Source organism: Drosophila melanogaster, chromosome 2R (genome assembly GCF_000001215.4).
Source record: "Drosophila melanogaster chromosome 2R".
NCBI lineage: Eukaryota > Metazoa > Arthropoda > Insecta > Diptera > Drosophilidae > Drosophila > Drosophila melanogaster.
The window spans coordinates 19,346,010-19,373,940 of NT_033778.4; the positions used below are offsets into that span (position 1 = coordinate 19,346,010).

General features: G+C 42.7%; 4 protein-coding genes across 7 annotated transcripts in view; 2 read left to right on the forward strand and 2 right to left on the reverse strand.

Annotated features, from left to right (window-relative positions):
• The window catches only part of Rgk1 (Rad, Gem/Kir family member 1), a 45,378-nt gene extending 34,862 nt beyond the window's left edge, over positions 1–10,516 (reverse strand). The window contains exons 1-3 of the mRNA NM_166341.3: positions 10,199–10,516; positions 3,244–3,902; positions 44–210 (exon numbers count right to left, since the gene is read on the reverse strand). Of these exons, the coding sequence (NP_725875.3) occupies positions 44–88 (45 nt within the window). The 5' untranslated portion in view covers positions 89–210; positions 3,244–3,902; positions 10,199–10,516. The remainder of the gene's footprint in view (positions 1–43; positions 211–3,243; positions 3,903–10,198) is intronic.
• A 1,006-nt stretch (positions 10,517–11,522) lies between these two features.
• Positions 11,523–17,115, forward strand: CG11961 (uncharacterized protein). 3 transcript variants are annotated; one of them, NM_137569.4, is made up of 11 exons: positions 11,523–11,829; positions 13,177–13,835; positions 13,900–14,260; positions 14,320–14,703; positions 14,758–14,938; positions 15,002–15,330; positions 15,388–15,487; positions 15,547–15,649; positions 15,712–15,904; positions 15,961–16,053; positions 16,115–16,364. In NM_137569.4, exons 1-11 carry the CDS (start codon positions 11,797–11,799, stop codon positions 16,280–16,282), a joined length of 2,604 nt encoding a protein of 867 aa, NP_611413.2. In that variant the 5' UTR covers positions 11,523–11,796; the 3' UTR covers positions 16,283–16,364. The 3 variants fall into 3 exon arrangements, with proteins under 3 accessions (NP_611413.2, NP_001246418.1, NP_725876.1); NM_001259489.2 differs by lacking the exon at positions 11,523–11,829 and adding an exon at positions 12,307–12,491 and having other exon boundaries at positions 16,115–17,115; NM_166342.2 differs by lacking the exon at positions 11,523–11,829 and adding an exon at positions 12,307–12,491.
• A 516-nt stretch (positions 17,116–17,631) lies between these two features.
• Positions 17,632–21,285, forward strand: CG10051 (uncharacterized protein). The gene is made up of 7 exons (NM_137570.2): positions 17,632–17,717; positions 18,297–18,982; positions 19,047–19,978; positions 20,039–20,223; positions 20,282–20,425; positions 20,488–20,690; positions 20,754–21,285. Exons 2-7 carry the CDS (start codon positions 18,297–18,299, stop codon positions 21,202–21,204), a joined length of 2,601 nt encoding a protein of 866 aa, NP_611414.1. The 5' UTR covers positions 17,632–17,717; the 3' UTR covers positions 21,205–21,285.
• Positions 21,239–27,693, reverse strand: CG9416 (uncharacterized protein). Of its 2 annotated transcripts, none has more exons than NM_001274159.1 (11): positions 27,581–27,693; positions 23,935–24,611; positions 23,789–23,873; positions 23,607–23,727; positions 23,395–23,549; positions 22,946–23,329; positions 22,702–22,882; positions 22,313–22,638; positions 22,039–22,250; positions 21,699–21,981; positions 21,239–21,637 (listed from the first exon to the last, which is right to left on the reverse strand). In NM_001274159.1, the coding sequence occupies exons 2-11, from the start codon at positions 24,603–24,605 to the stop codon at positions 21,470–21,472; spliced, it is 2,586 nt and encodes an 861-aa protein (NP_001261088.1). In that variant the 5' UTR covers positions 24,606–24,611; positions 27,581–27,693; the 3' UTR covers positions 21,239–21,469. The 2 variants fall into 2 exon arrangements, with proteins under 2 accessions (NP_001261088.1, NP_611415.2); NM_137571.2 differs by lacking the exon at positions 27,581–27,693 and adding an exon at positions 26,982–27,234.
• Between the last annotated feature and the right edge of the window lie 238 nt (positions 27,694–27,931).

Here is a 27,931-nt window from a genome sequence, read left to right on the forward strand (position 1 = left end):
TCATATACAAATATTATAAAAGATGAGAGGTCTTCATGTTTACCTGCAAACAAATCCAAAAGCACAACGATATGGGATCGGCAGTCATGCAGACCAAGCTCTCCAACAGACTTAACCTGGAGTTGGAGCCGGAGGAGCGGCCCGTTGGCAGTGGCTGTTGATAGAGATTAGTGGATAATGCTGGGGCGGAACTATATGCCACGGCTGACTCTGTCATAGGAAGAAAGTGGTTCCATGGTTAGCGGGTACACAGAGAGAAATGGCGGGTGAGCGTAAGCGAGGCGGTGAGCATGGGCAGGTGCGGAAGCCACAAGGCAAGGATACTCAAGCGGCGGTGATGGTGAGTGTCTCCAGCTCAGGCGGATACAAACATCTAAAAATGCGTTTACTCTAGTGCTGCGTATTAAATAAAGTCGCTAACCGAACCCAGCAACCCGAACCCGGCTGAATCCTGAATCCGAGGTTATGTGGCTCAGCAGCTAGGGAGCCATAAAGGGCGAGACCCACACACACACATATGGCATATTCAATGCTCACGCTTGCGTGACTTGGTCGGAAAAATCCGTTGGATGGGAACGGGGGGCGTATACGGTGCCATTTGCCTCTCGCACCCGTGCTCAACATCAAACGCTTTTCACACTTAATTGGGCGTAAAATTAAATCAGAATTGATTAAAACACTTGAATGACAGCAGCAGTCGAAGCCAGAGCTCCGGTGCTATATGGTCCCGAATTTGAGAACCCGGCCAAAAAGTCTAAGCATAAACAAACTTTTTGGTTCCCATTTTTCCAGCTGACGCATGGCACGTAGCATCTCATCTGACCGAGTTTTCCACCCAAAACCCCAAACTCAAGCCCAAGCCACCCCCACCCCACTCCTCACCACCCATCGACATCCTCTCAAAAAGGACTAATTGCTGCCTAGAAACTCCTCTCTTCTTCCGCCTTTTGCCTTTAGAAAGTTTATCAAATTCAATTTCCGACAAAAGTTGGAATGGGCTGGATAGGCAAGACATCAATTTTTATATTTTACCATTTAATGGGCTCTTCAATTATGCGAGTCTCGCTCCACCGGTATTACGTTCACATTAATACAAATTCAATGAGGCTTAATTCCTGGCCATAAATCGTCGCATGGATTCGTTTCACCTGTCTTCTTCTGTGGTCATGCAGCAAATCAATTCGATTTCCGTCGAAATGAAAGAGCCATCGCATTGCAACACTGCAACTGCCGACGATAATTGCATTTTAACCGATTTACCCAGGAAAATCCCAAAACTGAACAGACGGCAGACAGTAAAGGATACACCCATTCGTACTGCGTGAAAATTCAGCTTCGTTTAATTTAATGGGAAACGAATGGCCCACGGGGGGTAAATGAAAAATTATGAATATTTACCCCTGCGGATAAGAGGCTTAAATTCAACCGGCAAGATAAACGCAAAATACATACGAATTTGAGTAACTCCATCTGTCATGGTGAGCACTTCATCCGAATCTCTATGTTCGGATGCGTAAGCCTGAGGTGACAGCAATCAAATCAATCAGACCAGCCACCTGAGCTGAGCGGGAGTTCAAAGTGAGTGGTCCCCAATGGATGTTTTCTCCTTGGCGGAGCTGTTAGCCCCCAAAAACCCATAAACGCAACATGGCATTGGCGAAAGGGTGATTGTGAACGACATGTTTCAAGTATATATCGTATATCAATGACAAAAATGCTGCTTGCCAATATCATGACACAATTCATAAATTATTCATGAATAGAATTCATTCGAAGGTAGATTGGGGCACTCTAAAACGTCTGCTTCATCAGAAGTAATTAAACTAATTAAGAAAGTAGCGAAATTCATAGCAAGCCTACGTTAAGTACAGTTAATCCCTTTTTTCTTTTCTTTTCTATTAAAGAGTTAGGAATATAGATTAAAATTGTAAAATTCTTACGAATTCGATTACCCGTGTGTAAATATTTTCTAACTGTGCGGCAATAACAATTGAAATGTAACAACAGGCGAGCGTCAACATTATTATAATGGCGTTTAATTAAGCCGCTGAGTAAATCCCCTCTCAACACTCTAATTTGAATTGGCAGGCCGGAAAGTCAAACAAAAGCCCCCGCCGAAGGCCAAATATTTCGGCCTAATCCACTTGGCCCGGTCCGAAATAAGGGCTTTATAAATTGGCAAAAGAATGGAACGGTGATGATGGCCGATGTTCTCCAATAACGAAAGTTTCGGCCAGCTGAAATGCAGGCATGGTAAATTTTCCAATATTTTCACATTGCAATCTGTGGTCTTACGTGTCTATTTTTTTTTTTGGTTTTGGCCAGAAATGATCTGATTTTGGCCATGGCAAATTTGGCACATGCTACCTATCATCAGCATCGTCGTCATTTGATTTTGGGTGAAAAAGGTTCGCGGTATAATATGGTGGCTATATTTGCAAGGACAAGGCAATTCTAATTAACCCGCTGCCTTTGCCAGAATTGCAATGCGTGAAATCGCTTTAAATGCAAACCCTAAATCTCATTAAAATTCCTCAGCATGTTGTCGTTGCCATCCAGCTCAAGTGTCTCCCATTTTCTTGCCGGGTTTTGTCTGAGATTCTGCAGCAGATTCCGTCTGCGACTTTACCATTTTCCCAACCACATTCAACAGCCAATGGCAGTTATTTTCAACGACGGTTTAATTAAGTCTAATGGTAAAATGTTGTTACGCAATTATGTCGGTGTCGTTGTTTTCGGAAATGTCCTTTAAATTCGGGTCCACTCACGTGCTGACCCTGTTCCATTCGACCCTGGGTAAACCAATTTGCGGCCCACATAGGGTGAAGTAAGTGGAAATCGAATTACCAATAACGAGACTGCCACAATAATTTCAGTTAACACCTGACCGAAACGCCAGTTGATAATGGAGCCTACTGTCATATCCTTTTACCAATGCTCCAGCGAATTTCATAAATGTAAAGCTCGACCATTTTTAGACTTCATTAAAATGGGTATTTGCATTTGACAATAAGTTTGAATGTACATATTTCTAATACCAAACCAATTTAAATATTAATATTATCACACATCATATATATAACAATTCAAGCTTGCGGTGCACTTTTGGGGAATTATGCGGTGTCAGGTGTAACATACAAAATACTTCGGCAATGGCGGCTTCAGTCTAGCTTTTGTTACCTCCCCCAGATATGGCTAAGGATTCTCTGCGGCATATCTGCGGTTGAGCCATTGAGTACTTACATGATGGGCGAGGCCATTGATGTGGCTACCGTCTGCTGCAGATCCTTTTACCGAAGATCCTGTTGATGCAGCGGCTCTTTGGCCCGCTTCACTTGACTTTAGGGCAGCGAGCGCGGAGTTAGGCGAAGATTCTTGGCAATAGCTGCTGCACCTGCCACCGGCGCCTCTCTCCGCGATGTGGGCGTGGGCGTGGCCGTGGGCGTTGCTGTGGGTGCTGGCAAGGGGCAGGGGAGAGGCCGGCGGGGTGGGTTGTTGTGGAAGAGAGGGGCCCGTTCTGTTGCGTAAACGGGCCAAAGCACTCCGTAGACCCTCCGTATTGTCTTTGTCGGGCCCCCGTCCAAGCGAAATGCATCCGCAGATCAGTCCACCAGCCGCCTACAATTCAGTGCCAGCTCCTAGTTGCACCTCTGCTCCACGCCCTGATTGGTCCTTGGCCAATCAATTAGATTGCACTTTAATCTGAGGACTTTAGGCGCCTTGCTGCACAGTTTGCAATTGCAAGCCGCAAGGTTTACAAGTTTCGAAGTTGTCGTCGCTCCGAGGAAATTACTAAATCTTATTTGTAGTTGAATTGTGTAGTGTGTGGTCGAGATATATTGTTTTTTAAATCGAATTTAAACGCTGCGATAGCGCGGCTTGTAAACTGAAGTCCAAAGATACTGCAAGTATACAAAACAAAATATATTTTATATTAAAAGTGGTTTCAGTTCAAATTTGTATGACCCTTTAAAGCGAAGCATGTTTGCAAGAGAGACCAATTAAAACTGTATGATCCGAGTTGCTGCTAAAAAAAAAAAATATTAGAAAAAAATCCCAGCTATTCAACTGTACGAAGTCGTGCTCCTTTTTTCGCAGGAGTCATGTTTTCCGGAATGCCCCCAATTTACACTGCAGTAGAAACTTGCCTCGGGCCACTTTTACTTGGGGTAACAAAAGACCGTCGAGACTGGTTGATGATGCGCCCGAGGTGGGAAAAGTGAAACATAATTTCCGACACACAATTAAAAGCCAGGTCCTTTGGGCCCCCGACGGAATTTCATATTCATATTCCGTCCACAGGCGACGGAGCCCACTTGTATGTTTTTGGCCCTGTTGCTGGCTTTGCCATTTTGCCATTTTGCTATTTTGCCATTTTTGTTGTGCATGCGAGATTCCAAGAATCCAAGGCTGCTAGGGTGGGCATGTGTCACCGGGAAAAGTGAAAAACAGCTTTGGCGGGTCAACAGCAGGAGCGATGAAAAGCCGAAGCGAAGTCGGAATGCCCTTGGTTTAGTTCATAACGAAAGCAAAGAGTTAAAATGATGTTTGGCTCTAATTCCATAGCCATGATCTAAAATTCGTTCAAATCAGCCATAAATAATATTCTGCAAATTGGAAGTTTTCTTCAAACATGGAAATGCACACGAGCAGCAAAAGCCGAATTATGGCACATGTACTGTGCTATTGGGCATTCACACAATTGAGTGATTTCAGTGGAAAATCGAAAGCCGTGAATTGGAATATGAGTTTCCTCTTGCTCGGCCACATACGAAAATTCTGAATACACAATCCTTTCATCCAGCGGCACAGATTTTTCCGGGAAAAATGCTGGAACATTTAACATGCTAGATAGATAAAGTTAGGTTTTGCCTAATACCCTTAATTTTATATGTGTTTTTGGGACTGGCAGACAATAAATTTCGTTTCGTAAGGACAACCGTTAGTCATTCAAAACAAATGTAAATTTACCGAAACAATAAACGAGAATTGCGCACCGGGGACTTTGCGGTTGCTCTGCAGACATCATTGAAGCCTTTAAGACCAACGGCTTATTGCAAAGTCCTTGAACTACAATTTGGCTGGCACAGTTAAGAGGTCGGCCACGCCCCCCTGTCCGCCCCACGGGTAAACAGGTGTACGGGTATGCAAATGTCCCAAGTCATTAAAATGTTGCCTCAGATAATAGTGATTTATGGCGGGTGCAAAACGAGAAACATCAGCAGAGCAATTCCTATGACAGACTCGAGATTCAGGACACTCGTGACTGAAGACTCCAGGATGTGCACGGAAATGCGATGGAAGACCAAACGAATGTTTTGGTCAACAGGAGGGCCAATAAACAGGACCATAAAGGCAGCGCTTTTTTGACTTTCGAGGGGCAGGGTCCAATGAACAAGGGAAAAACCATTGTAAACGAAATCATTTTCTGGGTAATACAAGAAACTTTTTTGCAATCTCATCGTTTTGGTTGTGCGCCTGTATGGGTGATGAGTGTGTGCCTTTGGGCTCGCTTCGAAAGCAATTTAGTCGCCAGTGGCAGCCAGCAATTATTTTCTCATATTACGTATACGCAACGCGTGCCCAATGCGCTGTTAGCAGATTTATTCTTCCATTATGAGGCAAACAATTTTCTATTACACTGCTGACTTTTGTTATTAAAAGCGAAAGAAAGAAGCGGCCAACGGAAATAACGCAAAAGTCAAAGCTGACACAAATTCTTCTCCCCTGCATTATTTACATAATTTTTATCACAAAAAAAAAATTATATAAATACAAAAACGCTGGCATGAATTGACAACGAAATTCTCATTAAAAACAGGGGGACTAGGCGGAAAATTAACTTTGCACTCGCTACAGGCGACTGACTACCAAGTGGTCATCGAAAAAATGTCCCAAAATGAGTAAGTGAATATAAATAGAGTAGACATTTGCATTTCCATTGAGTTTGTGCCTGGCGGGAATGTCTTTGTACTATTATTGCTACTTCAGTGATATTGGGCATGTGTGTGTACATTCACTACGTAATTGGTTTCCAACGTTCACACATCATCACTCATACGCACTGTGGCCGCTGGCAGCGCAGACAGGTAAATCACCATAACAATAATCATAATCATCATGAGCACATATACCAGTAATAAAATTTCGCATTTTCACAGATTTTTCCCGCTTCAATAGGATTGATTATATCCGTTCGATTTTGATTGATGTGTGCTTCCGTGCGCTAACATATATACATATATATAGATTATGCCAGCGGCGATATAACTAATTTACAATGCAGAGAAACAATAATATAAAGAGTCGCTTCATCGACTCGATATTACAGGCGCATCGCAGGTGCTTTTTCAGGGAAAAAATTGAAATGCTAAAATTGAAATAAATAAATTCCCGATCGAAAAAAGATTAATCACTTATCAACCGTGCAATCGAATATAATTGCATTATTTGTTAAAGAACTTCAGATGATCAATTTCCATTAACCGAAAATGACTTAAATTATTTTCTGATTGGTTTATCGTTTTTCTGTTCAATTGACAATGCGCTGAATTAAAATAATAGGGGCTTAAAACATCATTTTGGCTAGCTTATACATTTTGAAATAAGGCAACAAAAAAGTGTGTGAGCTGTGGTATTTAATATAGTTTGGAATGTAGCTTTCATGTGGCCTGTTGGCTCTGTAATAGCTACTTAATTAACTAGATGTAGGCCAACTTTTGTGCGATGGCGAAGTAACTTTATTTGCTCGACGAGAGGGTCACAAAGCTCAAGGGATAACGGCCAGGACACAATTGATGAGCCGATAACAACGGTCTTCTGGATGTATCCCCTGGACGCCCATACCGCCACAAGTCAAAGTCCCACTCACTCAACATCAAAAACATTCGTAAAGGCGTGCCTTTGTTTGTACGATTTCCAGTCGAATGATTAGGCCAACACATCAGCAGCAGATATAGTCAGCTCATCGCCAATGCCCACATACTCAAACAATCGATACGGGGGAAAAAAAAATATTCAAAAAGGGATACGATTCGCTCTTCAAGGCTCTTCATTAAAGCGGCTCTGTGTGAATAAATGTGAATAAATTCTGCACAGAATTGAGCAGAAATTTTCTCATATATTTCGGTATTACATCGTATATCCGAAGAAAACAATATGAGCCGGAAAAATGAACTAAACCGCTTGAATAAAGCTGTCCATCAAAGTGGTTGCCAAACATCATTAAATGCTCGCAAGCCAGACTGACTTAACCTTTTTCGCCACGGCCATCCACTCAATCGTCCAAAAGGTTACCTGGACAACAGATTCGATTATCCTGTCCAGAACATAGTACTCAAAGACCAAGCAGTGTCTCTTTGTGGTTGCTTTCGGTGGTCCTTAATAAGATTCCCCTTCATGGCTTGACCAAAGAACATACACAAGAAATATATTTTAATGATTCACAATAGCTGCTAGATATACTCTTTCACACGATATAAAATAGACTAAAAAAAAGATGTAAAATTAATTACTTTAAGTGTTGCATTATTCTTCACTTAACTCACTTGTATTAGTGCTCAAAAGTATTCAACATAGAATGTTTAAAGCGAAAGTTCAAGGTATTCATTACATTTTTGAATGCTTTTAGACACCTTTAGAAATGATTGCGAAGTCCTGGTTATCTTTGAATGTCTGAGTTCTTTGTCAAGCTATCTAAAAATTTGTTTCAAATGCAGTCGCGCTGCTACTGCCACGAATCACAATTGCTTTTGTGCACGGAGTCAGTCCCCTTGAAATGCATTGCTCTTTTGCTGGCCAAGCACAAAAGTCATTGGCCGGGTGGAAAGCTGCACTGCAATCCAGCAGCACGAATAAGTCAATGCCTTGCGATATTTGAGAAGGATGAGGCGGATTCCACTCCTGCTCAGAAGCCATTTCCATTTGCCAAAGCCGTTGGCAGAATACAACTTTAGACATTGAGCTATAAGTATTTGTGCTTGCTTGCTGGCTTAATCAAGCATGAAATAGTCCAAACGTTGTGGTATATATATGCAAGCGAAGTATGATTAGGTTATTGACTCGCCAACTTGAAATATATATGAGAACAAGGGCACTGCTCTTACAACAAGCACTTAATTTGGGGATTAAAAAATCCTTCAGCAAAGGAAAATGGGTAAGTTTTAATCTGGGGATTACACGGCGTATGCGCAATTATATCAATGTAATTAATTAATGAGTGAAATCTGCAGGTAAAACAGCGATTTTCAATTGGAAAGCCACTGTTTGTAATGCAGTGAAATCACGTGAACAAAAGGGCGAACACCACATTCGCTTTTGATTTGTATTTACTTGCTTAATTTGCAATCAGCAATCCTCCGCCTTAATTAACGTTATTCAAAACGACTCCTCTGTGTTTAAGACCAGGTGAATTTCCAAAGCCAAAACATCTGGCAGCCAATTAGCCTAATCCAGTTAGCTTCTGGGCCAGAAATTTTGAAGCAATTATCGTGACAAGTGAACTAGACTCACACACACATGCACATGCCCATCCAGACACAAAAACAACATCCGACTGATTGATGCTTGTCACCTGTTTGTGAGTGTGTGTGTGTGTGTGTGTGTGAGGGGGTGAAAAAAGGGGAGTCTCATCCTGTGTCTGCTTCGTCTGCTCATAAATCACAAACGAATCAGCGAACGCTTCAAATGACTTCATTAAAAAGCGTAACACACGCACTCCGAGAAACGGGGAAAGGCGGACGAAGCAAAGGAACACTGAAAGAATATTCTACCAAAATGCATATATTATATACTAAAGGAATATGTTAAGTTAAAAACAAAAGCGTATACAGCGACAAAATCACTTGAAAATAGTAAAGTTTTCTGATAACAAATAGCAGATCTCCTTTGATTTTTAGTGTAATAGAATAAAAGCATCGTCAGCAGGCCCAGTCAAGTGTACATGGGGATAAGCAGGGAGCCAAAACCAAGTTGTGTGGGGACAAAATAGACCTACTCCCCCATTATCCATTATCCGCAGCCGCACAGCGCGTTCATCCCATGAGCCTCAGCTTCGATTCGCTATTAGCAAGGACTGAAATTCGATGAAATCCGGTCCTTTGTCTCCCAAAAACAGCAGCAGATGGAAAACTTTCCCAGGAGTACCGCCCCCGAAGGACTTGAACTTTTCCCTTGACATTTTCCACGCTTGTTAACAATTGTCGGCATTCCGTTTTTTAGATCGCATGAAAAGTTTTTGGAATACTATTCAAATGAAAGCTAAGCAGATCCTAATTATAACAAAATTGTTTCGATAGGTGCCAATGAAAATGAAAAGGCTAAATTGAAAACCGAGGCAATCTTAACTAAAAAACAAAAAAGGTCAACCCAAATCTGGAAATTGTTTCCGTTTTTTTTTTTTTTTAAGGAAAAACTCTCCTTGAGCCAACTACTTAGAACTTTAACTGGAAAACTTTTCTGGTTTTTACCAGTTTTTGTTTTGTTTTTCGTCCTTTGTTTTCCTTTATTATTCCTCTCATGTTCCACTTCCTTGCGTGCGCTTTGTTCTCTCCATATCCTGCCACTGATTTGCCGCTATTGTGTCATTGTCCAAAAATTTTATTATGACCCACAAAAGTAAACGGAAAAAAATAAGGAAAAACTTGGCTGGCTTGTGGTGTGAGTTATTGTCGCATAAAGGACATTTTTTCACTGGGGTTGGGGATTTTAACGGCAGGCTAATGATAATCGCTATGGTCAACGACCTGTAATCCCCGCAAATTAAGGTTTTCATTTTAGGAGCGCCAAATCCTATTAGGACATTTAATAGGAATCAATAAATAGAAACTATCATGTGGAAGCCAATTTAAAAGTTGCAAACTAACAAATTTCGCTTCACCAAAGTTGGATTTCGTAAACTTTTGATTACAACTTTTAATTGATTTGCAATAAATATGGGGCAGACAGTTAAAGTTTTGCACCCTAACTCAACTCTGGAATTTAGTACGGAATTTCGTTATTGTGTCACTTGATTGTATCTGACTTTTGGGTGAATTAGAATTAAATCACAACAATTTGCATGAACGGTCCACGCTTTTTAATCCAATATTTTCGCAGACATGATGAAAGTCAAGTATTTGAATGCAAATGACTCGCCTCCGTAAAGCAGGCAAGCATTTCACGTGTTTTTTGCCCCAACAATCCCGCGGCTGTTACTCACAAATTCAGTACGGTTTCTTCCGCTCGCTCCGCATACGATTTGCATTCGCTGGGTGCTTTCCTTTCTGTTATTCTTTTTTTTTATTAAAAATTATATAATTTTATTTTTAGCTAGGCAAACGGAACAGGCAGAGAGATAGACGCACACATACACACACGCGCGCACATAGATACGCGGCCCCTTTCTTTACTCCAAGCACATTTTTAGTACCGTTAGGGATCCCACTTTGAGTCCTAATTTATTTTTTTTTTTCGTTCTGCTTAAATTTGTTCCTAGGCAGCGAGCACGACCAAAAGCTTCGAGCGTTGAAACGCGACTGAGACTTTAGTAACAGCGGGACAAGCGGCTCAACTGAACGATGGAGAAAGTGGGATAGAGAGAGAGAGAGAGAGGAAGAGAGAGAGTGGGTGGAGCGGCACCACCAAAATGAACGTGCTAGGAAGATAGGCGTTGAATGGGTGGTGATGGTGGGTACGCAAAGCACGAGGACGCGCGAATTTGTGTCGAAAAGGCGGGCGAAGAAGCAGCTGACACATATTTCGCTTTGTTTTGGTTGTGTCCCCAAACCGGCAATTGCTCTCACACGCATGCGTACTTTCTGCGTTCTCTCGCTTTCCGTTCGACTAAAACTAGCCACAAAAGACGGCCAAAACTAGCTGGTCAGTGTTTTCGTAGCTCTGATTGTGAAACTCTCACGGAATTCCCATACACTTGTTCCTGGGCGTTCATTCTATCGATTATCCTTTCGGTCCGTGTTCCGGTGAACGCTTTGTTTACGAATTTCAGTGCCACAAGGCATCAATGAAGAAGTGAGTGCGGGAGTCAGTGTATTAGTGAGTGAATGAATTCGCGAGAGCAATTGGCACACACACACAAACACACATAGGTTACACCCACTCGGGCATTCCTTATTTAGGTTGAATGACACTGCGCCTAAGTGCCCCTTCCTGCACCTCCCCCGCCTTTATTGCATTTCCCGTTTTATGGCACATGTTTTCCACGTTGTCCTCAATTCCAAACGGGATGCTCCCGCTGCATGCGTGTGTGTGCCTGTGCTTTTCACGTCATCGTTTTCTAATGCACATGCAGGCCAGAAAGAGAGAGAGACAGGCATGAGGGCGCATAACTGTAAATGAGCAAATTTACCGCTTTTAGTTGTGCCCTATCTTTTTGTTCGGCTGTTCGGTCGTTTTGCTGGCCAGTGTGAAATTGTTTCCAAATTGCCGCCCGAAAGTATGCAATTACGAATCAGATAAGAACCGCTTGGGTGCGATAGACAATCGAAACGATTGCTATCTTTATCGAATGTCGCACACAATTATTTTGTTTACCACACACACACACATTTGCCCAAGTAAATACGAAAATAATGCGCTGTGTGAAAAGTGTAAATATTAGCAACTAAGAACTGTCAACAAAACGCTGACCATTATTTTGAATAATTCAGTTAGTGCCGCAGCGCTTTGCGCTCGAGCGGTATTAAAACCGCGCTTCGGAAACTTTGATCCCACCATTCGGCGGCTAAAACTCGGAGCGGCAAAAACAACAAGGCCGGTTTCGCTACAATATAGATACGGGAAGAAGAAGAGCGCCTCGGAATGAGCAGCGAAACGGAGGAGAAAAGATCGAAGGTACGGATGCAGATTTAGAATGCAAAGTGCACTTAGAAAAATATAATGCAGATGTCAGTGAATTCATAAAATCGTTGCAAGTAAAAAACCATTCAGCCATTATTACTATGATAAATACAGATTGATATACCTATTTTTTCAATGTGTAAAAAAAGATAAGATGTGGGCTTGCACTCATAATGCTGCTGCTCTAATTAATTGATATATATCGACTTGGTCAAATTCAGAATTATGAATTATGAATCCAAGCGGAAGTTATGTAGGCATTTCTCGCAGTCCACTGTTAATGAAAATCCAGCCCCCCACAACCCCCTGTACCCTGAGTAGCCATAAACATATTTCGAACTATTGTATACGGTTCGTACGACGAACCGATAGATAAGAAACATTGTATCGTGGGCGAGAGAATAAAAAAGTTATTTGTCTCTGTGAGGGAATTTGAGACCGGTACGTTAGGATAATCAATGCAGTGGAACGTTCAGTAGAGCGTTGGACGCCGACGCGATCGGTTCATTGGGAGATCTTGACCAAAATACCGGGCATCGTTATCCGGAAACATGAGTGGCAGTGAGAAGAATGTACGGCGTCGCGTCATTACGCCGACCAACGATCCTACGAATGTGGATCCATTGCTACGACCCCGCGGTTCCCAGCAGTATGAGGTAAGCACCCACTTTGGGTCCTTGATTAGATTGCTCTTCAATTGGGTGTGGTATGTGCTAATCACCGCCGATCCAAACAGCCAAACAGCAACATGAGCATTACCCATGGTTGAGTTCCAAGGGAATCGACTTTTTTTTGGCGGCATGTACTTATCAGGGAAAAGCCGATAACTAACGAACAGTGGATACCCTTGAGATAGCAGCGCACCATTTCGCCCTAGTTGCACCCTCGGTTTATCTATCTGTCTGGCCTTAGTTTAGTGGAGCAGTTCCCAACACAAGAAGTTATACTATCCACCTGTGACCAATTCGATTTTCGGTGGCAACAGGTTTTGCAACTGGCGGGCTGACCAGCGATAAGATAACCGTTGATGGATTAAATCTAACTTTCGACTTGATACCTATAGTCGATTCCAATTTCGAAATTGACTCATGTCTGCGGCCAGACGTAGGTGTATCTAACTACGAAGTTTTGGGTAATATCCATTCGGTGTGAATAAAACCGTGCCGAAAATTAGATATCTTTAGGGGGCATTGGCAAGATTAAAAGATATACAATATGTATGTACATGCCTAGTTTTCGGAAGTCCCGTATAAGATAAGTGACCTAAAGCCAATACTGACATTGCAGGCATATTAAGTTGTTTGAATTTAATTGAATTAATCTTTATCCGCTTCATTTCAGGCTCAGCCCAATGGCTGTGAGCGAGCATTCGTCCAGGGAAACAAGATTAAGTGGTTCTGGGCACCCGCCTTCTTTGGATTCTGGCTGCTGCTCTATGTGACCATCTCGATACCCGCCTGCCACCGCCTTCCCCGCCCACTGACCATTCAGGATGAGGAAACGCATCCCGACCAGTTCATCGCCGAGCGCGCAGAGAAAAATCTACGGGAGCTAGTGAGCCTGGGACCCCGAGTGGTGGGCAGTCGACAGAATGAGATGGCCGCTTTGAAGATGCTCTCCCAGAAGATGCAAAAAATTCGATCCGGCACTGCCAACGATATTGAAGTGGATGTTCAGGTGGCATCCGGTAGCTATGTTCACTGGTCCATGGTCAATATGTACCAGAGCATTCAGAATATTGTCGTTAAGATCAGTCCCAAGAACACGAACAGCACTACTTATCTTCTGGTAAACAGTCACTATGATTCCGTGCCGGCGGGACCTGGTGCTGGTGATGATGGTTCCATGGTGGCCACTATGATGGAGGTACTCCGTGTGCTGGCCAAGTCCGATAAGCCACTAAAGAACCCTGTGGTATTCCTGTTCAATGGTGCCGAGGAAAATCCCCTTCAGGCCTCGCATGCCTTCATCACCCAGCACAAGTGGGCCAAATATTGCAAGTAGGTCAAATGAGTGCTTTAAATTTTGTCGAATTTATCTTATACTTTCATTTATCCTTTACAGAGCCCTTATCAATCTCGATTCCTGCGGAAATGGCGGTCGAGAGATCCTCTTCCAATCGGGACCCAATCATCCCTGGCTAATGAAGAACTACCGACGTGCCATCAAGCACCCGTATGCTTCTACAATGGGCGAGGAGCTGTTCCAGCACAATTTCATTCCCTCTGACACGGACTTCCGCATTTTCCGTGACCATGGATCGGTTCCCGGCTTGGATATGGCCTACACCTACAACGGATTTGTCTACCACACGCGACACGACAAGGCAGAGATCTTTCCCAGGGGTAGTTTCCAGCATACTGGCGATAATCTGCTTGCTTTGGTCCGACAGATTGCAAACTCTCCGGAGATTGAGAATTCAGCGGTAACATGGCTGATACAGATCTTAATGATAAATTACTAATTGCCTTTTTCTTTTTTCAGAAATACGCCAAAGGTCACACCATCTATTTCGATGTTATGGGTTGGTTTCTGGTTTTCTACACCGAAACCGAAGGCGTTATCTTGAACGTCATCGTCTCCTTGGTATCCATCGGGATTTGTGGCTACGCTTTTAAGCTGATGTCGGTCAACTCGGGCATAAAGCTCGAAAAGATCCTCAAGAAGGTGGGGCACACACTCCTCGTACAGATTCTATCTGTTGTTGTGGGAGCCATCCTGCCAGTTTTGCTCGGTCTGTTCATGGATGCGGTGCATTTGCCTCTGTCGTGGTTCTCGAACTCCTGGCTCATCCTGGGTCTCTACTTCACCACTTTCTTCTTCGGTTTGGCCATAGTGCCTGCCTTGTACTTCCACTGGACCAAGCGTGTATGTATAGTTTGGTATGATTTATTGGTTGACTAAAGCTAAATCTTTTTTCAGGATAAGCTTCCCATTGGTCAGCGGGTTCAGCTTTTGCTGCACTGCCACTGCCTACTTTTATCTGTTCTCACCCTGATCTTCACCATCTGTGGAATTCGCTCTGTTTTTGTTTTGATGCTCAGTTGCTTGTTCTATACAGTGGGCTTGATCATTAATATTGCCACCAAACTGCACACCAAAGGTGAGTTGTATTTATAAGAGTATGCTTAGTTTGATTTTTAATATGTCTTTTTATTCCCAATAGATGTCGCATGGGTCATTCCGCACATTGTTTGCACTGTGCCACCATTTGTATTCTTTGCATATTTCTCGCACGGATTCTTCACCACGTTCATTCCAATGTTTGGTCGTTTTGGAGAGAACCTTAATCCGGATTTGGCGGTGGCTGTTTTCAGTGTCGCTGTGGGCTTCCTCTGCTGCGGTTTCATTATCCCTGTTCTGCAGTTGTTCAACAAATCGAAGACCATCATCTGCGGCCTGATGGGCATCACGTTATTGTGCTTCATTATTGCAATGACACCAATTGGATTCCCCTATCGCCCAGAAACGAATGTCCAGCGTTTCGCTGTCCTGGTAAGAAACTACAAAGTTATATTGTATTGATAAGTAAAAAGGATTTCCTTTTTTTAGCACACCAAGCGTACCTTCCACGACGCTCAAAACAAAGTGCGCCGTCAGGAATCTGGTTACTTCATTATGCCCCAGGACAGACGCACTTACACCGTGAAAAGTAAGGTGGACTAATTATATTGAAAGGTTAATTCATGGAATTTTTTTTGGCCTTTTAAGATGCTGTTATCAACATGACACTGGCCCAAAGAATTGGATCCGATTGCGATAAGGAAATTAATTGCGGATTGCCCCTATATAATCAGCGTTGGCACAAGACCAGGTTAGTTTCCAACTCAAAAAGTTAGTATGAATTAGTAAACTAATACATTTGAGTCCTTATAGAAAGAACAGTTTATGGATACCCGCATCGGAACCTGTTCTTGGCGAGAATGTGCCAACCGTTTTATTGCTCTCCAAGAATACAGTGTCGCCCACCAAAATTCGCTATGAAATGCAGCTAAGTGGACCCAATCACATGGCCCTCTTTATACAGCCCTTGAACGGAGCAAAGATGATGGACTGGTCCTTCCATCAGGTAATTATTAAAGTCACATAAGTCTGAATTCAATGTTAATATCTCAACAACTACAGGCACCCTTACGTCTGAGCTTTGAGCCACCTTACTTCATCTACTTCTCGTGGGGTGTCAATGGAGATCCACTTAAATTCTGGCTAGAACTAGAGGTAGGTTATGGAAAACTCGCAAAAGTAATTTGTCTATACATATATTTTCCACATCGACCAGAAACCCAACGGAAATTGGAACTCTTCTACTCTGGAACTTGGGCTCGGAGGCCATTGGAACCATCACAAGGAACTAATAACGCCTGACTTTAAGAAGTTCCTCGACAGTTTCCCCCATTATGTGGATGCCACACCCTGGCCAGCTTCATTCGAGAGCCGGATCTTCTAGAGAAGCTATCTAATGTATACATTTTTGTACCTTCGTAAAATAAATATCGTAAGAACTTTGTTCTTGAGATATGAAAAACCATAATCATTGATAAGCGTCAGTTATATTGGGCTGTTCATTTATCAATAATTAATAATAACTAATCCCCTAAGCTATGCGGCCGATATCAAAGTGTTGCGATTGTATATCGCCAATTGAAAGTTACATAATTCCTAAACGTAGAATGTATTTTCTACATGATATGAATGTAGAAATGAGGACTGTTCTACCAAGAAGAGTGTATGTACTTTCGGTGTCCGTAAAATGAATGTCCAAAATTGGTATTAACTCGAATTTTATGGCCTCGTCGGGAAATAATCGGCCATAGATTTAGAATTTATGGTCCAGAGTTTAGCCAACTTGTGTCCCACGCAAAAATATAAATGGCGAAATCGCACATCGCCCCCAAAAAAATAGAGTATTTTTCATAATGTCCATTCACGGAAAGTGTGATGCAGACTGATTTTAGATTGCCAGATTAGGATTTGATAATTTAATATGTCCGAATGCTTATCAGCATGAATAGTTGAACATTTCCGAATGATTATCATTGAGGTAAACACAAATTTAATAAACGTGTGACCAAAATTTTCGTTTAGCCTGTAATGTTCACAGTAGTAAATCATGAGCTGTCCTATAGTACGTCCAGCTTAGACATATTTATTAGTATTTAGTCCCGCTATAAAAAAAAAACCTAAGGCAATAAGAAACAACCAGTGCCAGACAGGTATTCTTATCTGAGCCAAAAATCTAATATACAGCACCAAAAAAATGGTTTAAATTTATTTTGGGTCTGTGGGGTGGTTTACCACCAAGTCATTTAATTCATGAATTTTAATGCCACTTGTTGCATTGTCTTTAATTATTACTTAGTTATTAATGTTACCTAAATTGTACAAGAAAATGTGTTGAACTACTATTAAATGTATAATTCTATTTAATTTGTGTTCTTATCTAACTTACACGTTGTTAATTTATGTGATTCGATAACACGGTCCGTACTTCCCCAAATTAAAGAGAGCAAGCAAATCTAAATTATTTTATGTACGTTTTATGTAGATTTTTTTAGATTTTGGACCCCACCGAAAGATCTCCGCCGAACGTGAGTCCTAATCGCGTTAACAACGGTTCCATAAAAAAGTTATAAAGAGAAAATGCTTCTGGTATCGCCTATCGCTGGATGTAATCGTTTTATGCGCCGAAATCGACGATTATAATCATAATATTTAATTATTATCGCTGCCATGGACGCGATAAGAAATCTAACGCACCGGAGCTGGGCCCTACTTAATTCTTGGGAACCAGCCTGGAGCTTCTTAGTTGCCCAACGGCTGGGCCCTGGTACGGTTGTATTTCATAGTTGGTGATTCCGGTACGAGTCGCGTGTGATCTGAAGGTTAGTGCCTATATGCCTTGCCATATTTCACCAAAGTGATTGTGTTCCTTTAAAATCTAAGAATTGCTTTTGAAAATGTGATAGGCTTGCAAAAATCAATGGATTCGTTACGAAGTGATATAATATGCCGAACAAAAGAGCCTAGTTTCCTGCGCTCTCAAACGAGTATCCATAGGCGATAAGAAAGTTTATATCGGCCATAAAATAGGACCCGGTCTGGTTATCGTTTGCTGTTTTTTGGTATTTTAAATTTTGGAGACCATAAACCTAATTGCTTTGTAGGGTACTAATTTCTTTACGACCTTTCTACACTCTCCAATTGGAGCAATTTATGATAATTTCAAAACTTTTATGGCTTCCAATCGATGGAGACTTCGATTTGGCAACCACTCATATAGCATGAGATAATTGTAAATTATTCCCGATCCCTATATCGTAAAAGCGAATATCGTTTTTATTTGGGGCCAAAAAGTATGCAACGTTTTCTTACAATTTGGTTTGCATAGATTTCCCTTAAAAAGTTTTTTGTGTGGAACCTCTATTTCTTACGACCTATAACTTTCGGATTTCATATTCCAGATGTCTTTCTCAACCGTTGACATTACAGAGGAGAAGGATGGCGGCAAGTCCAGGGATAAGAAATGGCCTTGGTTCGGAGCACCCATTTACGCGGCTGCCGCCTTTGCTCTGTTCTATGCCGCCGTACTGCCCAGTTTTTACAGCTACCCAAAGATGCTGTACCAGAGTGAGGAGGCACTGCATCCGGATAAGTTTATCGGCGAGCGGGCGATGCGCCAGTTGGCCGAGTACTCGGCGATCGGCAATAAGATGAGTGGCTCCATCAACAACGAAGTGCATACGATCAATTTCCTGCTGCGAGAGATCCAGAAGATCAAGGACGAAGCCCGATTGGATCTCTATGACATTGAAGTGGACACGCAGTACTCTTCGGGTGCCTTCCATTTGTGGGGCATGACCATTTCCTACACAAATCTCTCTAATGTGGTAGTGAAAATATCGCAGAAGAGTTCAGACAACGAGAACTATCTGCTGGTCAACTCCCACTACGATTCGGAGGTCCAAACGCCGGCTGCTGGAGATGATGGCGTCATGGTGGTTGTTATGCTGGAAACCCTGCGCGTAATCTCACGCTCCGAAAGAACGCTAACCCATCCCGTGGTTTTCCTATTTAATGGAGCCGAGGAGGCTTGTATGCTGGGTTCCCACGGATTTATCACACAACACAAATGGTCCAAGAATTGCAAGTAAGTGGTGTACCGTGCAAAAGTTAAAAATCGAAATCATTCATTTCCTTTCCACCAATGTCAGAGCCTTGGTAAACCTGGATTCGACCGGAGCTGGTGGCCGTGAGGTGCTCTTCCAAACGGGACCCAATCACCCGTGGTTGGCCAAATATTATCAAGCAAGTGTGCCGCATCCATATGCTCAGACCTTAGCCGAAGAGCTGTTCCAGCATAACTTTATTCCCTCGGACACCGACTTCCGCATCTTCCGCGATTACGGAGGAGTTCCTGGCCTGGATATGGCCAGTGTGATGAATGGATATGTGTACCACACCGAGTTTGATAACTTTAAAAACGTCGAATATGGTACATACCAGTCGACCGGCGAGAACGTATTGCCCCTGATTTGGGCTCTGGCCAATGCTCCAGAATTGGATAACACCACTGCGTATGAGAAGGGACACACCGTGTACTATGATTTCTTAGGCTGGTTCATGATGACCTATACGGAATCGGTGAGCATAGCCATCAATGTGGTGGTTTCTGTGGCGGCCTTTATTTGCATTGGCACCTCGGTGTACATCATGACATTGGACAATGGTGCAGATGCTCCGAAAGCGGTGGTTTTGAGATTCGCCATCATCTTCCTGGTTCAAGCGGGAACTCTGTTCGTGGCCTGCGGCTTAACTCTCTTGGTGGCCGTTTTTATGCAAGGTGTGGGTCTAGCCGAATCCTGGTACTACGGAAAATGGATGGCCTTTGGGCTGTACTTCTGCACCTTGTTCTTCGCCTTTGGCATACTTCCGGCCACTTATATCGGATTCACGAAGAGGAAAACGAACATGAAGTTGGATCAGACCATCGCCTGCTTCATGCACGCCCAGTGCATCCTTCTTGCGCTGCTCTGTATCATCATGACCATCATGGGCATTCGCTCCAGCTACTTCCCCATGGTGGGCATCTTCTTCTACGCGATTTCCGTTCTGGTGCAAATAGTACTGAAACTCACCCTGAAGAGTGAGTATTTATCTTGAGAATATTTGTATGATATTTAAAGCATTTATTCTTTCAATTTAGAGAGCTACTTCGTCACAGTTCACCTGTTGTTCCAAGTGCTGCCCTTCTTCTTTTACACATACATCTGCTATGCGACCCTTGTCACCTTTGTTCCCATGGAGGGTCGCGATGGACCCGAAAGTAGTCCCGATATAATGATATCTGTCTTTATCATTGCAACCGCAATAAACTATGCTGGTTTTGTTGTAAGTTGATACAATCAATCAATTTTTGTTTCAAGATTTTCTAAGCATATGCTTGCAGATTCCCATTATGCACAAGTTCCGAAAGCCCAAGATTATATTCTCATCGTTTGGTGTGATCACAATTATTTTCATCATCTTGGCCTGCACATCCGCCGGTTTTCCATTTGTGAAGCAATTGGCTCCTCAGCGTTACTATGTGCTGGTAGGTTCTTAAATATATTTAACCATATATTTGTATAGCTTATCCCTTAATTTATCCTTCAGCACACACAACGAACATTCCACAATTTGGATGGTACAAGTAAGCAGGACTCGGGTTATTATATTCAACCTGTGGATACACGACTCCATGAATTGGATGACACAACTTTCAAGAACGCCGAGCCGGAAAGCTGGACGGCAGCCACCTGTGCCGCAGAACCGTACTGTGGACTTCCATTGTATAGTGGTCGCTGGATAGAATGGAAGTATGTTAGAGACCGTAACCTGACCTTAGTTGGTATCTAAACTTTTTTCTGCTTGCATCACAGAGACTCTGCTCGTTGGATCTACAGCTCGCCACCTGTGATTCCAATGAACATAAACCTTACCCAGCTGTCTAAACAATCTCTGGATGGCAACAAGGTACGATATGAGTACAACCTGAGGGCCAGCGATCGCGTTATGATGTACATAGATCCGCTTGACAATGTCAAGGTGACAGATTGGTCCTTCGATCATACACCTTTGGTGGAGAAGCACACACCTCCCTATCTGATCTATGCCATATACTCCCAAACCGAGGAGCCGCTCAACTTTTGGGTGGAGCTCGAGCACGAGGAGGGCAACACAGACGGACCCTACATGAAGCTGGTCGTATCCGAGCACTTCCAATACCATCCAGAGTACTACACCGAGGAATACAAGGAATTCCTCGCAACCTTCCCCGATTGGACATATACCACCGATTGGTTCTCGGCCCTCGAGAGCTGGATTGTTTAGGCGGCGATGAGAATATAGACTCCAAAGTTGGCGTATCTTAATAAATAATTTATAGTATATTTTAATAAAATTACAAAGTAGTAACTACAGTGTTCTAATCGTAAATACTAATACAATTTAGGACGTGCCATGCTTATCGACACTTTGTTCGTTGGATTAGGTAAAATTGGTACACTCCATCAACAGTACCAGAATTAAGAGTAGCTGAGGTGTCATGGCAAAAATGGGATTGAGTTGAGTTCGTGAAGGAACTTTGAGTCTACACTTAAAGCTGCCAACTATTGTAGGATCCCAGCCAGGAGCTAACATGCGCCCACGGCGGAAACGTGGCCAGGAACTCACGGAAATCCTCCGTAATATACATGTCATCGTGTATTCGATGACCCATTAGGGCTATTTTGAAAGTGCCTCCCGACCAATTTGGATCTTCGTGCTGGAAATAAGTAGTGAGTTAACTACCCCTCTAAAGTATAATATTTAATTAATATTATTACCTCGAATTCCAGTGAAAACTGCAAGGGTTTGGGATCTAATGCATATGACCAGTACACGTAGTATGGTGGCTTTACATTTCCATCCAGCGGATCCCTAATGAAGGACCAATCCACCAATTTGCTATCGTTTAAGGGCAGAATGAATATGCTCGTGTGATCCGGTCCTGAGATCTCAAGATCAAACCTAATATTTGTATCTGAATTACTCGATTTTTCCAAAATAGTCAGAGTGGGAATATATTCCCTATTTGGCTCGGGACCAGGAACAAAATAGCTGTTATCACTGAAAACAAATAAAACGATGAGTAAAGGTAAGTTGATTGATGTTTTTACAACTTACACTGCATTTAACCAGCGTGAGCTGTAAATGGGAAATCCGCACATGAGCTCCGAGTCACAATCAATACGTTCTGACTTTGTAAAGTTTGTGTTTTCAAAGAGAATATCATCCACGGTGTGAGGACGTCGATCGACCGGAAGGACAAAGTATCCCGAGTCCTTATGACTCACTGTGCTCGCTGGATCGCCATTGTGGAAGGTTCTTGCTGTGTGCTGTAAGAGAATAAAATACTTAGGAACTATAAAGTAAAAATCTAAAAAAATAAAGGACATACCACAGCGAAGAATCTTTGGGGCGCCGTCTTCTCGGCGTAAGGAAAGGCAATCGGTGTTGCGGCAAATATGATAAACACTATCGTGCAGATGCCAAACATTGAGATAATTGTCTTGGACTTGCGGAACAGACAGAACAAGGGCACCAGAAAGGGTGCAAATAGTAGAACCATTAGCGCCGTAAAGAAACCCATTAGAATCTCCGGATTTGTATTACACTCGCGTCCCTGCATGGGCACAAAAACCACATAGAAGGCATAGCAGCAGTAAGTATAGAACATGAATGGCAGCACCTGGCAAATGCAGTGCGGTATGAGCCACAGGAAATCTGAAAGATAATTAATAATTATTTATTAATTAATTAATTAATTATAAAGGGGATCGGTCTTACTTGTTTTGTGTGCCTTAGTTACCAAATTGATCAGCACGGACAGAGTGTAGAAGCCGATGCAGAGCATTATGACAAAGGCGGAACGAATACTATAGCTCACCATTATGGCGGTGATAATGGTCAAGATCAGGCAATGCGAATGCATCAATAGTTGAATGCCATAGCCCAGGGGTAAACCATGCTGAAAAGGATTTAGTTAAATTATGATATTTATTAAGTTACATTAACAATATCTCAAACTCACCTCTTTAGTGCGACTAAAGTAAATAGCTGGCACAATGCCCATACCAAAAATCATGGGGCAGAAGTACAAGCCGAAGAGCATCCAGTTTTGCGAAAACCAGGACATCGGTAGATTCACCGCGTCCAGGAACAGGGCTATCGATATGACCAGACCAATGCCCAGAGCAACTCCAGCCAACTGGAGAGCGGCCAGAATGCCAAACTTTGCCCAGATTCGTCGTCGGAACATGCCCGTACTGCTGGACATCATCCAGATGTACAATACGATGGTGACGCAGACCAGGACACACACGGTAATGTTGATGATAATGCCCGTGGTCTCCGGATAATAGACAAAGAACCAGCCCATCATGTCGAAGAATATCATGTGTCCCTCGGCGTATTTCTAAAGTTGGTAGATTTCTTATTAAAAACTATACTTTTTTTACACAAATTTTTCGAAGAACCCACCGATGGATTCTCCAGTTCTTCTGCGTTGGCCAGGGCCTTGACCAGAGCCAAAATATTTTCACCAGTCAATTGGTAAGTTCGCCGCGGGATGAGATTAAAGCGATCATATTTGGTATGGTATACATAGCCATTCAAAGTCTGTGCCATATCGAGACCTGCCAAACCGAAAGTCTTAATGATTAGGCGCATTTTTGTACTTCACTTTATATTACCGGGTATATGGCCGTAGTCACGGAACACGCGATAATCGGTCTCTGAGGGAACAAAGCCATTTTGGAACAATTCCTCACCGATAGTGGAGGCAAACGGATGAACTATGTTTTTGCCATAGTACTTAAAAGATATGAACAAGATTAACTAAATTCCAAAATGTAAAAACTAATGGGAAATTTACCTTCATGAGCCAAGGATGATCGGGTCCGGATTGAAATAGAATTTCTCGTCCTCCACTGCCAGCCGAGTCCAAATTAATGACCGCTCTAAAAAATAATATAGTTTGTTTAGTTAATATCGTAAATTGTATTTAAGGACTACACATACCTAATGTTTTGGGCCCAAGGATGTTGGGTGATGAATGCATGGCTGCCCTGCAGTGGATTCTCCTCGGCTCCGTTGAAGAGGAATACAACCGAGTAGGTTAGTGGGGTCTCGTATTTCGTGATAACCCGGAGAACTTCCAACATAATCACGCACATCATTCCGGCGTCTCCGGCACCCGAGCTTCCCGGCACCGAATCGAAGTGGGAATTGATCAAAAGAGCAGCTTCACTGGTTGCATTCTTCGGCGATAGCTTGACCACCACATTCTGAATGCTCTGATAGACATTGACCATGGACCAGAGAAGATAGTTACCGGAGGCAACCTGAACATCCTTCTCGATATCGTAGAGATCCGTTCGAGCATCGTCGATGATGTCACCTATCTCGCTGAGAAGAAACTGAACAGCCACCTGTTCGTTGGCCGCACTGCCCACGACCTTGGGTCCAATCTTGGAAAGCCTCAGAAGGGTGTTCTCCGCCCGCTCCCCGATGAACTGACCCGGCTGCTGGCGCTCATCCTCGAGCGTCTTTAGCTGCGGCATGCGATGGAAGCTGGGTATTACCACCAGATAGAAGAGCAGAAACCAGCATGATACGAACAACGGAGCCCAGTACCAGCCGATCTTGCTGCGATTGTAGATGATCTTCATGTTTTCGTACTTTGATTTCATTGTGGCCTAAAAAGGGGAGATAAACATATTCACTTCATTGGTCACCGAAATAAATATTAAGAGTGTTCGGAGTCAGTAACCATCCCACTAATTAAGTTCAATTGTTGAATTTCAATTGTGACGCATTCGACTGATAAAGCTCTGCAGATATGCGTCGCGTCACCACGGCTAATCGGTACAATTTCTCTGGCGATGGGGAAAGGGTTAAGTTAATACAGCCACTTGAGCATTGAGCATCGATTAAATAATTAGGGGTCGTGATAAGCCAGTGCGATCAACTTTAAGCTGTCAGCAGAGGAACGGACTCCACCCGTTCAATATTCCATTGAAATCAATCAGGAAATATTTATGTTGATAGCACAAGAGCACAAACCTCGAAACATGAATGAGGTTCTTGTCTCGTGAATACTCCACATTATCGAATCAAGGCAGTGATTAGTCAAAGCATCTGCCATAGATAATACTTATCGGCTATTCGAAGTGTCAAGTGGGCAGGAAATGAAGTAGGCTACAGAATCGAAAGTGATCAAAAGCTTTTGTAATTTATATTAAAAAAAAAATGTTGGCGTGGAGCAGATACTCTTACTTTCTATCTTTTCTATTGCGCATAGATACAATCCGTACCAAATTTCGGACCGGAAAACATGTGTTCACCATTTGGCGCACAAAAACAAAAATAAATGAAATAAAAGATCGCTATTTAACTGAAAAGTATCGACGGGCGCAAATTAGCCAACGACATTGAAATAATGCAGCTTCAAACAAATAAACAATGAGTCCATATTTATATTCGGCATTTTGGGAATCTAACAATTTGGGCGAATAAAGCATAGGCATTCTGAGCAAATCCGAGACACATTTTGTAATTTTTCGAGCGGTATTTCATGCTTATTTATAGCCAACTGGGGCTATACTACATACATATATTATATCGTTTAATATTCACACATGTGATGCGGCTGAGTTTTTGTGTGGGAAATATTTAATAACAAATTTCTATTTGTTTGACTGTGCCGCAGTGAAAATACACTATGGTTGTTGAATAAAAAGAGGTGATTTTTATAAATTTTTCATCAATACAAATTCGAATCTTCTTTACTTTAGTCTTGTGAAGTATATTCCTTATACTTATACACAAAAGATGACAAATGTGCGATCATCATTTGAAATGGCCCACTAAACTTTTCAAGTATCGCATTTTCCGAGATGAATGTCCACTAAAATAAAAACTGACGGCGAGTGTGGCCTAAAAACGAATAGAACCACTGGGTTGGTTGGTTGGGGGGTGGGTCTAGAAAAACGACTGGCTACTGAGGCAATTAAGCGAAATGTTTTTTATTTACTCGGTATTCCGCAACTGAATGCAAAATGCCATTGGGATTACAGTGCAACATCGACCCATTTTCCACTGACTTCTAGGTGACCCGCGCCGGCGGCAAGAAGAAGAGCGCGAAGGCAACTTCTCGGCGATTAAAAGTGAGGCAAGTAAAAAACCAAATGGGATGCGCAAAAGTAATCTGCTCGCGTACTTCACCCCTTCGAAACGCTTATCGATTGAACTAATCACTTGCCACAACAACAAACAGAGGAAACTCTCTATGCGGCAGCCACACCCACTTAATATTCAAAAAAAAAAAAAATGTGGGGTGAGGTGGAATGTAGAACTATTTAAAGACAATTTGAATGGGGGAAATTGAAAGAAGTGGAGAATCCAAAACAAAACCTGCGTTGCAGAGGCGTCGGCAATCAACTGTGACAACACAACAGCGGGAACGAAAAGCCGGCTAAAGCAACAAACAAATAAGAGTTCTCCGGACTATTGGATACCTAGTTAATACCTACAGACCTTAGGTAATATTACTTATTTTACAAACTTAGTGGCAGTCTTGCAATATATAATCACAATTTGAGATTAAAGATAGAAACGAAAGGTTGTTCTTAGTAAGAAAGTGATCTTCTGAGAGACGAACTAACTTTTTCTTTTAGTCACTCAAACTTCCACTTACAATCCAAAACCACAGTAAAGAATCAACAACAACTCGCGACAAGAACCGCATTTGTTTGGACTAAACTCAGGCAGACGCATTGGAAAAATAAAAAATAAAAGAAGTTGGGACGAAAACAATCAACAGCACAGATATGGATACAAATGCGGATACAGATACATTTACAAATGCAGATGCAGACGGCATTCAAACATACTCGTAAACACACATAGAACGCGCGACACGCTGCAAGGGCTTGAGTCAATAACCTGCTGAAGAAAGGAAGTTGCGGCTGCACTTGCGGTTGTTTGTTGAAAGAAAGGCCACAGAAGATGGAGAGGCAAAAATGCTGGTCTCCACTGCAAAGAAGCCTGGCAACTGTTGTTGTTACCTTTTGGCCCGCTGCAAGAATCTTTCGATCACTTGCACTGTAGAATTGCCGTCACAATTAGTTGGCACTCGCGGCGTCTTATTAGCACATATGTATGACCGAAAATAAACTGAAACTAGTGGGCGAGATGAAAGCGAGTCCGATTGGAAAAGCGCTCGCTTCTTGGCCGCTGAGGATCAGCTGATTGGTGGCGGGGAGTACGACTGTCCCCTTCGACGGTTGGCGTTCGTCTGCGGCTGCGGCTGCTGCACTGCGCTGCTCACTTGGCGACAGAACTCTCTGGCACGGTCCTCTCTTTCGACGACAGGAGATTGGGGTCACCAGGGGCTACTCTCTTTCTTTTCGGTTCGCTCGCACTCGCGTTTGTCGCCTGATGTTTGATGAAAACAATCCAAACTCCCGCCAGCGAAATCGAAATCCATGGTGAGCGTTCTACCGTACTATAACTTTCTTTGGTCAAAAATAAGGGGTCACCAAGAATGGGAATTTTCCTGCTATTGATCACTCTTGAGAATATTGAATTCTTCTGGGAACCACCCCTTTCTCTGTTCGTAGATTGAGGTCACCACGTGTCCTTTCGTTTGTTCTCTTCGACTCACTTGTAACTACCGTTGCTTATGGCCTGATTACAGATTTGTGATTAGTTATAAATACGGAATCCTCTGGTAACCGTACCACCGTAATGGAACCGCTTGCCGAACGGAGGCAAACTAAAACGCCGGACAATGCCACTGGCAATTTTATACGAGCGGGATTTGCTTGCGGATTTCAGTGCTCAGAGCTCAAGAGCCTACGGGCTTATCACAAGTATCGAGTTATCAGTGGCGGACACCTAATCACTTAATTTGACAGGTACAACTGACTAAAGGGGGGCAGGTGGGGTGTATGCCTGTTTCATCCGTATGCGGATAGCGATTACATTCGTAATTGCCAGCAATCGAGATTAAGTG

Bases quoted from the DNA above. Each gene is read 5' to 3' on its own strand.
- CG11961 (NM_001259489.2), top strand. From the start codon at position 12,387: ATGAGTGGCAGTGAGAAGAATGTACGGCGTCGCGTCATTACGCCGACC. The intron at 12,492-13,176 runs GTAAGCACCCAC...GCTTCATTTCAG, and splicing joins GCGGTTCCCAGCAGTATGAG to GCTCAGCCCAATGGCTGTGA. The intron at 15,905-15,960 runs GTAATTATTAAA...CAACAACTACAG, and splicing joins TGGACTGGTCCTTCCATCAG to GCACCCTTACGTCTGAGCTT.
- CG10051 (NM_137570.2), top strand. From the start codon at position 18,297: ATGTCTTTCTCAACCGTTGACATTACAGAGGAGAAGGATGGCGGCAAG. The intron at 19,979-20,038 runs GTGAGTATTTAT...CTTTCAATTTAG, and splicing joins ACTGAAACTCACCCTGAAGA to AGAGCTACTTCGTCACAGTT. The intron at 20,426-20,487 runs GTAGGTTCTTAA...TTTATCCTTCAG, and splicing joins CTCAGCGTTACTATGTGCTG to CACACACAACGAACATTCCA.
- CG9416 (NM_001274159.1), bottom strand. From the start codon at position 24,605: ATGAAATCAAAGTACGAAAACATGAAGATCATCTACAATCGCAGCAAG. The intron at 22,251-22,312 runs GTATGTCCTTTA...ATTCTCTTACAG, and splicing joins CCCAAAGATTCTTCGCTGTG to CACACAGCAAGAACCTTCCA. The intron at 21,638-21,698 runs GTAATAATATTA...ACTTATTTCCAG, and splicing joins AGTTTTCACTGGAATTCGAG to CACGAAGATCCAAATTGGTC.